The 11,370-nt window shown below is 37.1% G+C and overlaps 2 protein-coding genes across 6 annotated transcripts; both read right to left on the reverse strand.

Annotated features, from left to right (window-relative positions):
* Positions 1–149: 149 nt before the first annotated feature.
* LOC107860477 (pentatricopeptide repeat-containing protein At3g29290) lies at positions 150–3,926 on the reverse strand. 4 transcript variants are annotated; one of them, XM_016705853.2, is made up of 6 exons: positions 3,663–3,926; positions 1,474–3,183; positions 1,085–1,265; positions 857–969; positions 704–787; positions 150–521 (listed from the first exon to the last, which is right to left on the reverse strand). In XM_016705853.2, the coding sequence occupies exons 2-4, from the start codon at positions 3,103–3,105 to the stop codon at positions 965–967; spliced, it is 1,818 nt and encodes a 605-aa protein (XP_016561339.2). In that variant the 5' UTR covers positions 3,106–3,183; positions 3,663–3,926; the 3' UTR covers positions 150–521; positions 704–787; positions 857–964. The 4 variants fall into 4 exon arrangements, with proteins under 4 accessions (XP_016561339.2, XP_047263474.1, XP_047263473.1 ...); XM_047407518.1 differs by having other exon boundaries at positions 878–969; positions 3,663–3,816; XM_047407517.1 differs by having other exon boundaries at positions 878–1,002; positions 3,663–3,816.
* A 460-nt stretch (positions 3,927–4,386) lies between these two features.
* Positions 4,387–9,614, reverse strand: LOC107860478 (EID1-like F-box protein 2). 2 transcript variants are annotated; one of them, XM_016705854.1, is made up of 3 exons: positions 9,413–9,614; positions 4,976–5,743; positions 4,387–4,776 (listed from the first exon to the last, which is right to left on the reverse strand). In XM_016705854.1, exon 2 carries the CDS (start codon positions 5,732–5,734, stop codon positions 4,982–4,984), a length of 753 nt encoding a protein of 250 aa, XP_016561340.1. In that variant the 5' UTR covers positions 5,735–5,743; positions 9,413–9,614; the 3' UTR covers positions 4,387–4,776; positions 4,976–4,981. The 2 variants fall into 2 exon arrangements, with proteins under 2 accessions (XP_016561340.1, XP_016561341.1); XM_016705855.2 differs by having other exon boundaries at positions 4,387–4,861.
* Between the last annotated feature and the right edge of the window lie 1,756 nt (positions 9,615–11,370).

An 11,370-nucleotide genomic window follows, 5' to 3' on the forward strand; every position in this document is an offset into this window, starting at 1 on the left:
CGACTGCCAAGCAGCGGTGTTGCGAAAAATAGAACGCCCCTGTCTCACAATCCATCTTGTGTTTAACAGCCTATAATAACTTGGCATCTATATGATCCATATCGGAAAAAAAATGCGGGTTGGGGCATGAGAGGATATTCAGACATGGCTTTTCAATGTGGAGATGCTGAATCTAATTAGACTATGATCCATGATTAATGATCTGTTATTACATCAGAGTGCAAAGCTTTTACATAAAAATGTTTTCTACATATGTATAATATGCTTGAAGGCGTGTTCCACGAAGCTTAAAAAAGGTTTGATTGTTTCTCAGTAGACGACAAAGACCAATGGTCATGCTATATATTTGTTGTAGACTTCTGAATCTGAATGTTATGCCAAGTGACTCCTCCGATCAGCTGAATCCTGCCCTACGGTTAACCGTCCAGCTTGTGATTAGCATAGTCACATCATTATACTTGGCAGGACTAGCCGGACACAGGGACACTCCCATGCCCTATCGGCTATCGGCCTTGGACAATCTGGAAAATGAAAGTAATAATGAGGACAATCTGCTCTAAGGTTAATACAAATATATACTGAAGAATCTGAACCAAATAACTTAACTATAACAATGGAATAGAATGAATACTCGAATAGAAAGCCAGCAAAGCTAAGCCGGAAGTCGAAGAAGAGATTTCACTTTAATCTTATGAACACTAACCGTGATATGAGGCGGCAAAAAGGTGCTCTCTCTATGTACACTGGCGTGCCTGAATAGATTCCGTCTATTGACATTCCTCTCTGCCTGCACGCATATCAAGAATAAATTTTTACATAACACCGAAAATGGAAATTTAGCTAGAGTGATTTGAACCTGTTCCTCAGTGGATCTCACTCTTCTACATGACCATCAAAACATATATTTTGCTATCAACTCGTCTACAAGCACCTGCTGTACCCATTTACACTCCCTGCCTTCAGGTTAACCTTCATAGGACAATTTATCACAAAAAAGGGAACCTTCATTAGCAACATTATTATATCTCATTCATGTCAATGTAAAGTGCCCTTTTCTCTTCTCAATCATAGTTTTGCAAATTACGTTTTCTATTTCTCCTGGAATCTTTTGGTAAGTTTTGCAGCATCATAGCTCTCGTCTTGCCATCAGGTTGAAGGCTTCTCTCCCGCATTTCCGTGTACAGCTTCTTAGCCAAATCAAGCCTTCCTGTTAAACACATCCCTTGAATAGCAGCATTGTAAAGCAATCCATTTGGTTCAGAAAACTGCAAAACATTAAGTACAAGAATTGAAGTGATTAGTCCTGGATATTGATGTCTGATGGTTGTTATGCTTCCTTTCTCCCAACTCACTTACCCCAAAAAGAGAGATGAAATTGTTACAACATATTCTCTGATTGTTTGCATTATGGTAAGGAAACTAATCAAGGGAATAGTTACAGTAGAATAAGATGCTATGAATGTCATGACTTACTTTTAGTATTTCCACTACTTCATTCCAGAGAGAACCCCATATGCAAACTCTCATCAACGACAGCAGAGTAAATATGTCAGGAGAATGTTTTTGGCGAACCATGCGGTAATACACTTGTAATGCAACCTTGGGTCTTCTTGCAACCTCGCAAGCTCCAATGACTTGATTATAAGATGCAGTTGAAACTGGGATTTCAGAAGTCTCCATCTGCCACAGTATCTGTATAGCTTTATCCCACAACCCAAGTCTGTGGCATGATGTCAAAACAGTATCATATATATGCACATTCAGACTGACACTCTGGTGATTTCTAATTCTCTCGAAAAGCTGAATTGCATCCGAATATCGATTTGCCCTGTTTAAGGCATTAAGTAATGAATTCCATGTGTACGCATCAGGTGCATGGCCTAATGATTTCATCAGATCATAAATCTCAAACGCAAGCTTGACTTTTCCAGCTTTTCCAAGTGAGTTCATCACTGCATTGCAAGCTCTTGCATTTGGCTTAAGCTCACTTTCCAACATACATTGCAAGATATTCAATGCAGAGTCACACTTACCCTCCCTACTGTATGCTCCAATAATAGCATGCATCATATCACTTTCTGGGTTCAATCCATTACGAATCATCTCATTGTATGCATCAATAGCTAGTTCATTCTGACCACAACGAACAAATGTGCAAATTAGCAGACGGTAAGTGACTGTTGTTCCAACTTGACCATTATCCTGCAAAATTTTCCAAATCTTCTGTGCCTGATCCCAGTTGTTTTCTTTTGCAAAAATGGATATCATTGTGTTGTATACAACGATATCAATTTGTTCTCTAAGATTCTTATTACTTATCAATTCACGGAACATGTTTTTTGCTGAGTCATAACCCCGAGCATCAGCAACTGCCTTCAGAATTAAGCTATAAGTGTGGCCAGTTGTTAGCTCACTAGCCTTCATGGAGCTAAAGACTTCTAATGCATTATCAAGCATTCCATTCCTCAAGAGACTTGAAAGAAGGGAATTACAAGCATGTAAATCAGGTTTAAGACTTGAAAAAATCATCAACTTGTATATAGCCAATGCACTTTTGGGTTTATTGAGCCTGCTAAGCTTCAAGATCCTTTTTGATAATACCCCCTCATCCACTTCTTCCAAGTGTATAATCTCATTCTCACCTAAAATTTTTGTTTCTTCAAGAATACTCGAAGGTTGATTAGTACCAAGATTTTCAGTGTACGAATTCATCAAACAGACATTTCGAGACAATTCCAACTCACATACATCTTTGGCTGAATTATCTTTCTCAACATCAGAACCCTCAGTCTCTCCATCACAAACGAGTTCAAGTTCACGAGGGACATTCAGAGCTATGCTGCACAAGTTATTCGCTTTCCTGAAGCTAAATGAAAAAGTCGACAACTTTAGTTGTGGAATTCCAAACAAAGCACATCGCTCCAAAGCAGTAACCAAACTAGAACTATTAAAACTAATACAACTCTTTACTTTTCCATTGCAAGGAGCGAATGCACCACGTGGGTATTTTAACTTATCCTTTCTTGAACAGAAAAAGTGATTGTTCTTCTCATTCCCATCCAAAGAAACTGCTAAAGTAGGTAAATTCTTTATCACATGTACCATACTCACTCCACAAGGTACAACAACCTCATAAGCCAAGATTTTCTCACCTAATTTAATATTTGAAGTTGGAGCCACCACCTGATGAAATTCAACAGAGTTTAAACTCCATAAGAAATTCAAGTTCTAACCTTTATAGCTCAATTTAAGCAAATTAAACAGTTGATATGGGAAGACTATAGTATGAATGTTATAATCCATCTATATCATTTTGTTTGTCCAATAGCACAAAGTTTAAGAATGTAAAAAAAAACTTTTTAATCATATAATCTTAACTTAAATCTTACTCTCTCCGTTCACTTCTACTTGTCACTTTTCACTTATCGAGAGTCAAAAATATATGAATTTTGATTAATCTTTTAAGATGTATTTTTTTTTTTTGTAGTATGAATATGAAAAAATTGCAAGTTATAGTATTTTTTATATAGTTTTTGAAAATCTAAATTTTAAAATTTAAAACATATTGAATTAATTTTCTTCAAATTAGCTGCTAATAGTTGTCATCCGCAAGAACCATCCAACCTTAAACTGTACTTTTGGCTCAAAGAATTGATATATACCTGAATTTTACAAGGCAGAGTTGATAATAGCTCCAGGGAAACTTAACTGCTTCAGCTACACAAATGGAGACACATAAGGGAATTGGCAGTTGGCCGGCCTAGCAAGTACAAATCCAAAATTGAGGGAGAAATAAAAGCATAGCTGGAGAATTTACAAATATCTGCTGGCAGAATGGGCCTCCACTAGTGGGCCTTAGTTAAGACCCGGCCCATTTAATTCCTAAATTAGTAGAGATTGCATTTTATTCCAGTTTAATTCATTCTCCCCAAGTTAGGAGACTGTCTCGCGTCTCTAGATATTCTCTACCTGCCCATCTGTGTCGGCTTCGGATAAAGGTACTCTCTTACTCAAAGTCGTTCCAGTTTTTCGTGAGAGTATGGCTTAGGTTACTTTAGAGGCTGGTATTCGAACGTGGCTCAAGGCATTTCCTCTATCCCTTCCCTTCTTACCTGAAAAAGCAAGGACACCTTACGTTCTTCAACCGTTGATCATCTTTCGGCTAAAAGAATTTAAATTACATACACCGTTAATGTAAAATAATTCATACCATCACGTCATCCAAAAAGATGATCTGCACCAGCCTCCGGTCTTTCGATAGCATTGTTCTTTTTACTACCATCTATCTTCAACTAAATGAAATAATCTAATCGAAGAAAAAAATAAAAAATCTCATTATTACCAATCACCCACCCTCCTTCGGCGCATAAATAAGCTAAAAGAAAATGGCAAATGACTCGCTGCATCAGAATTGCATTCAATATTTTTCAAACTTTACATGGCGTAACGTAACTGCTTCACAACAAACAACTCTCGAAATGTTACAGATTCTAACACGTCACTCAAATTAGATGCACATTTGAGGTCATAAAATATACAAACAAATTCTGGTGTTTGTTACAACTTAGAACAATGATCAGTCACGGGTTTCCGGTGAACAGCTAGGCGGGTCAGATAAGTTTGGGAGTGGCAGGCTTGCATAAATACAGTTCCATATCCGTGGTCCGCCAAAGGAGATCTTCCACTGAATGGCCCTATGACTGGCATATCCATCCCATCTCTCAGTAAACATTGCCTGTCAAGTTCCCAAATCGATGGAAAACCGCCCTTTAACACCTGTGCATAAAGCAGTATATTAATTGCAGGAACTGATGATGCACAGCGACGAATAATCCAAGGACTTTTATCATCTTTTTCCCATCTGATCCACAAAAATAATCAGAAAATGAGAAACACGATTCAATAGATAAAGGTTGCCTAGCAAACTCGTAGTATATTTACGCCAAGCAACAAATGCGCAATTTGACAATGATACCTGCATTCATGCATCACTGTGATCTGAAGCTTCCTCAGAATCGGACAAGGGCAAGAGGGTACATATCCCTAGCACATGCCCATTAAGACACACATAATACTCAATTGCATCTTCATAAGCACCCAATCTACAGCTGGCACTTGCTGGTACCATTTTCGCTTGCAGCATGCTCCACAGTTTTGCCTTACAGTAAGGGCACACTTCTGTTGGATGGAGCTGAGCCTCCCTCTTAATTAACATTTTACGAACTTTTGAGGTAGCAAAGGATTTAAATATCCCCCGAAAAAATCCAATATCCCCATCATCTCCTTGGTCGAGATGCTCACAAGGATCAGAAATATACAAAACATCTGTCCTGCATTGTGGTAACAGAAAGCTCTTTCCAGAGGTCCTAGAAAACCTAGTCCTGTAAACAAAGTGTCCTGGAACGTGGATGTTGTTGAATAAGCCACCTCTAGTACATCCAGAGCAGTAAATAAGAAGCTTTGCAAGAGCCCTCCAGTTCCCATCAACACTATGACTCCCACTAGACTGTAAATCAAGCATCATTTTGGGGGCTCTCGTCTTACAAAACTCTTTCCAGAGCACTCTTTTCGCGAGATCATCAAACCATTTGCAAACACAAGATAGAGTTGCAACCGACTTAGGATTCCAATTCAGTTGCTGAAAAACCAGAAATATCACTTCTTCGCTAAGATGCCCTTTTGTACACAAACAACTAGCTGAGTGTATGCAACGATATTGTTTCGTAATGATCATTGTTTACAACTGCCATCATGATTGAAATGACAACAAAAGTTAGATTCATATATTTCTAAAAATTACACAAAAGTGACATCAAAAACCAAGATACTTCAATTGGCTGTAAAATGTGAAAGAAATGATCTGAAGAATAATGGCTGTTTGGTGGCATAAACAATGAGAATATGACTCTAATCAACAACCCTGTACATTAATCAATCATACTAGTATGTTGAATACAGGAATAAAGAGATTTTCAAAAGCTCATTAATAGCAAGTAATCTCTCTACTAGTCTACTTAGTCACTTGATAAGTTTACTTTTACAACATCATCTTTTACATCACTATCAATTTATTAAAGACCAGATTATATTTTGTTGATTAAATCATCTACCTATTACTACTTATCAACAAAATAATTTACCCATCAATGGTTTTGCAGAACATAAAGACCAGAATGCACTTCCCCAGGCCATGTTGCTAACATAGGTTACAGAAATGAACAAAATGCACCAATTAGAGTTCTTGATGAGCAAAGTGCAGAAGTACCAGAAGAAAAATGTTTCCGAAGATTTAAAATCAGTCACTTTGAACATAAGGGCAAAATCCATGATAGCATATGTACAGCTCCAGAACTTAGTGGTACTCAACAGATGGCCCATGGCAAGAGAGAAAGGAAGAATTTTAAAACCAGAAAGTTCGGAAGAATACAACCCATTAATCTGAAAATAAGTAAAGATAATATAGTTCTGAAACTACTTCAAAGATATTTGAGAATCTAAATGTGGCACAAGCCAGGAACTCAGAAGTGTTTGGTTTTGTAGCCATTAAAGGATGAACTTACAGGTCCCAGGAAATTATTTCTTAGATAATTTTGTAGAGTTTGGTTGGTGACAAGTATGTGATACATGGTAATGTGCAACGAGTAGTATATGCTACAAGTGTGCCTCAACAAACATTAATAATAAAGACCAGTATATGCTTTAAGTACTGGGTGACACTTTAAAGGATTGCGGGTTGAAAATAAATTCCAAGTGTTTATCTAAGCTGGTAGAAGTAAGACCATAAGATTTTGGACATTTATACACTGAAGAAAGTTCTTATCCCCTTTTGGTGAAATAGATCCCTTGTAGAAAACAACTTCCACGGTTCAATCGATATAACCAAAACATTTGAAAATGAGTTTGTCAAGGATCGGATACCAAACACACCTGAATCGTGCTACACTCAATGCCAAGGAAAAAAACAAATCAAAGACTGTACATATCACATCAAGACTTTGTAAAGAATGAATATAGAGCAATATTGTTCATTTTATATATCTAATATCATGTGAGATGCAAAAAAGATCAAAATTATTAGAAAGAATAACCTTTGGCTTAAATAATTGCAACAATTTAGTAAAAGATATCACATTTATGACTTCCATTCTGACTAACAACAACAATAACATACCCAGTGGTCTTGGGAGGGTAGTAGTGAGGCAATTTCTGGTGGTCGCTTGGCTGAAGAGAAATTATATAAAAACAAGGGTGACGTTCAAAGTTGCGACAACTATAGGGGTATTAAGCTGTTGAGTCACACTATGAAGATTTGGGAGAGGGTGGTTGAGCGGAGATTGAGGAGGGTAGTATCCATTTCGGAGAATCAATTTGGTTTTATGCCTGGTCGCTCAACGACAGAGCCAATCCACCTGGTGCGAAGATTGGTGGAGCAGTTTAGGGGAAGAAAGAGGGATTTGCATATGGTGTTCATGGATCTGGAGAAGGCGTACGACAAAGTCCCTAGGGAGGTTCTTTGGAGATGCTTAGAGGTGAGAGGAGTTCCGGTGGCGTACATCAGAGCTATTAAGGACATGTACGATGGAGGAAAGACTCAGGTGAGGACGGCGGGAGGAGACTCAGGGCATTTTTCGGTAGAGACAGGTTTGCATCAGGGATCGACTCTTAGCCCGTTGCGCTGGTGATGGACGTGTTGACGCGGAGTATTCAAGGTGAGGTTCCATGGTGTATGTTATTTGCGGATGATGTAATGCTGATTGACGAGACGCAGGGGGTGTAAATGAGAAATTGGAGGTTTGGAGGCAAACCCTTGAATCTAAGGGTTTCAGGTTGAGTAGGTCCAAGACGGAGTGTTTGGAATGCAAGTTTAGTGACTCGAGTCAGGAGGACGGTGTGGTGGTGCGGTTGGATTCTCAGGATGTTTGTAAGAAGGATAGTTTCAAGTATCTGGGGTTTGTGATTCAAGGGAATGGCGAGATTGATGAGGATGTCACTAAACGTATTGGAGCAGGTTGGATGAAGTGGAGGCTCGCCTCGGGAGTGTTGTGTGATAAGAAGGTGCCACTTAAGCCTAAAGGCAAATTCTACAGAGTGGCAGTCCGTCCGGCCATGCTGTATGGAGCGGAGTGTTGGCTAGTCAAGAACTTCCATATTCAAAGATTGAAGGTGGCGGAGATGAGAATGTTGCGTTGGATGTGTGGCCTTACTAGAGAGGATAAAGTTAGGAATGAGATTATTCGAGAGTAGGTGGGAGTGGCTTCGGTGGAGAACAAGATGCGAGAAAGAAGGTTGAGATGGTTTGTGCATGTGATGAGGAGGGGCACGGATGCCCCAGTTCGGAGGTGTGAGAGGCTTGCTTTGGATGGCTTCAAGAGGAGTAGAGGTAGGCCAAAGAAATACTGGAGGGAGGTGATTAGGCATGACATGGAGCTCTGCTTCAGATTACTGAGGACATGACCCTAGATAGGAAGGTGTGGAGGTCGCGGATTAGGGTAGACGGCTAGTGTGAGTGTGTAGGTATTCGCTAGGTGTTAGGAGAGTTTGGGTGTGGTGGGTGTTTTAGGTCTGTGAGTGCTTGTTACTACTACATGGGTATCCATTTTCTTATTTCCTATTTGGTATTGTTCATATTTCTCTTATTTTCCATTTCTCTGATATTTAGTGTTATTATTTTTTATCTCTTATATCTGTTATGTTATACATCCTGTTTCATGTCTTTTTACGACCTTGGTATACTATTCTCTATCTTGAGCCGAGGGTCTATCGGAAACAACCTCTCTACTTCCTCCTCGGAGGTAGTGGTATGGACTGCGTACATTTTACCCTCCCCAGACCTCACTTTGTGGGAATATACTGGGCTGTTGTTGTTGTTGTTGCTTGGCTGAAGAGAAAATAGTTCAAAGCAAGTACAAGAAATAGCATCTAGTAACAACACAGTAACTACAACAAAAATAGCATCTAGCAACAACACAGTAACTACAACAAAATAATATGACAGTCGAGTTACAAGACAACAAATAATACTCACAGAAATCGAAGGACCAGATAATGCACTGCTACCATTCCGACTTTAAAACTAATTGTTAATAATTTGAAATCAATACGTAAAATGAACATTTTTCCTTATTTTGTCAAAATGCTGGTCTTTTACACCAAAAGTCAGATTACCAGAAGCAAAAACTCGCATTAAGATTAAAAAAATTACTAAAAAAAAATAAAAAATCAACTGGGAATAATGAAAATCACAATGAATTATGAAAATTGGAGCAGAGGTGTTGCTCCTGAAGCTGAATCAAACAAATCCCTAGCAATACAACTCACATTTCTAAAACATAAAATTGCAACTAGGGTTTGTGTGTGTCATTTAGTAACTGAAATGGAAAGGGGAAGTTAAGAGTATAAGAGAACAACGTACAAGGTGGAGTCGCCGGAGTAGAGATCGGAGAAGCTTGCCGGAGAAAAAGAGGGGGATAAGGAAGAAATCGGTCCGGCGAAAAGAGATCGGTAGTGGTGGGTGGGTTCAATGGACAATAGAATTTTGACTGAACCGTTTAAGGTGAGTGACGCCTAGTGAGGCGTCATTCCAAATTGTCCACTTGAGACCAATCAAATGATATATGATATTGGGACCCCTTAATCGGCTAAACATGATGCTACTTGGGCTTGTCAACATCACTACGTACGGCCCAATTAGATGGATACGATAACCCCAGCGTCCTATTCACAGTAAATTGAATGTCATACGATAATTCTAGCTGATGTCTTTAAACAATAATTTTTCTTACTTTTTAATATACTAAAAGTATTATTTTGCCTCTCCACATCTTAAATATATTTTTAAACTTTTCATACTTATTTGTCTCTCAAATTTTATTTTTTCTTATTTTCACTTTTTATAGTTTTCTTTAATTTTATTATTTTCACTTTTTATTTTTTCCTTTAATTTTATTTTCATGTTTTAATTCATTCATCTCGATCTTTATTTTTTTCTCTTTTTTTTCACAAACATTATCTATTTCTTTTTTTAATTCATTTATCTGTAACCTTTATTTTTTCTTTTATTTTTAGTTTTTATCAATTCTCTTTTTTTCCCTCATTTTTCGCAAGTTTTATTTTTATTTTTTCCTCTTATTTTTTATTTTTTCAATTTTTTATTTGTTCGTCTTTTTCTTAATCTTTCTTTTTTTTCTTGTTTATTTTTCTCACTTTTTTTATTTCTCTATTTTGTTTGATCGTTTTTTTCTTTTTTTGATTTTCTTTTTTTCCTTCTTTTTTCTCAAACTTTATTTTTAATTTTTCTCTCATTTTTATTTTTCTCAATTTTTTTTAATTCTTTGCTTTTTTCTTAATCTTTATTTTTTCTCAATCTTTTTCTTATTTCCCTCTTTTGTTTGATCGCGTTTTCTTTTTTCTCAACTTCTATTATATTTTGCTAATAAATAAAAAATTGAATAATCCACTAAGGGATCTTCTTTTTTTGACATCAAAGCAAATTTAAGGACATGAATTGTTATTACGAAGTTCTTTGAAAATTCTTGAGATAAGTCGTGTCTCTAAGGCGAGAGTTGTGGAATATCTCATACATAAAAACATAATGTGGTAGTGCCAACTCTTGCCCGTGGGGCATAATTTATTATTTGAAAATCCTTGAGCAAAGTCTTGCCTCTAAGGCAATAGTTGTAGAACATCTCATAAATGAAAACATAACATGGTAGTGTCAACTCTTGCCCGTGGGGCATAATTTATTATTTGAAAGATTTGAGCTAAGTCTTACCTCTAAGACAAGAGTTGTATACGTAGAACATCTCATAAATGAAAACATAACGTGGTAGAGTCAACTCTTGCCCGTGGAGCATCATTTGTACTTTGATTCCACATCCTATTCATTAGGAACCATATCGTTCATCTTTTTGCTCATTTCTCATATATGTTAATAATCTAATCAGTGCAAATAAAGAATAAACTGTTGCCTCTTGGGCAAAAGTTTTCAATTTCAACAATTTTCTAAAGTCTTCCCTATGAGGCAAGAGTTGCATATATTTTAATAATCTAATCAATGCAATTAAAGAATAAACTTTTGCCTCTTGGGCAAAAGTTTTCAATTTCAACAATTTTCTAAACTAAGTCTTGCCCATGAGACAAGAGTTGCATATATGTTAATAATCTAATCAGTGCAAATAAAGAATAAACTGTTGTCTCTTGGGCAAAAATTTTCAATTTCAACAATTTTCTAAAGTCTTCCCTATGAGGAAAGAGTTGCATATATTTTAATAATCTAATCAATGCAATTAAAGAATAAACTTTTGTATCTTGGGCAAAAGTTTTCAATTTCAACAATTTTCTAAACTAAGTCTTGCCCATGAGGCAAGAGTT

This window comes from Capsicum annuum, chromosome 2, assembly GCF_002878395.1.
Source record: "Capsicum annuum cultivar UCD-10X-F1 chromosome 2, UCD10Xv1.1, whole genome shotgun sequence".
NCBI classification, from domain to species: Eukaryota; Viridiplantae; Streptophyta; class Magnoliopsida; order Solanales; family Solanaceae; genus Capsicum; species Capsicum annuum.

Excerpts from the sequence above, each read along its gene's own strand:
- LOC107860477 (XM_047407517.1), bottom strand. The coding sequence starts at position 3,105 with ATGGTACATGTGATAAAGAATTTACCTACTTTAGCAGTTTCTTTGGAT. Across the intron at positions 1,266-1,473 it reads AAGTAGTGGAAATACTAAAA|TTTTCTGAACCAAATGGATT; the intron begins GTAAGTCATGAC and ends AATGTTTTGCAG. Across the intron at positions 1,003-1,084 it reads TTCCAGGAGAAATAGAAAAC|GTTCCCTTTTTTGTGATAAA; the intron begins GTAATTTGCAAA and ends TTGCTAATGAAG.
- LOC107860478 (XM_016705854.1), bottom strand. The coding sequence starts at position 5,734 with ATGATCATTACGAAACAATATCGTTGCATACACTCAGCTAGTTGTTTG.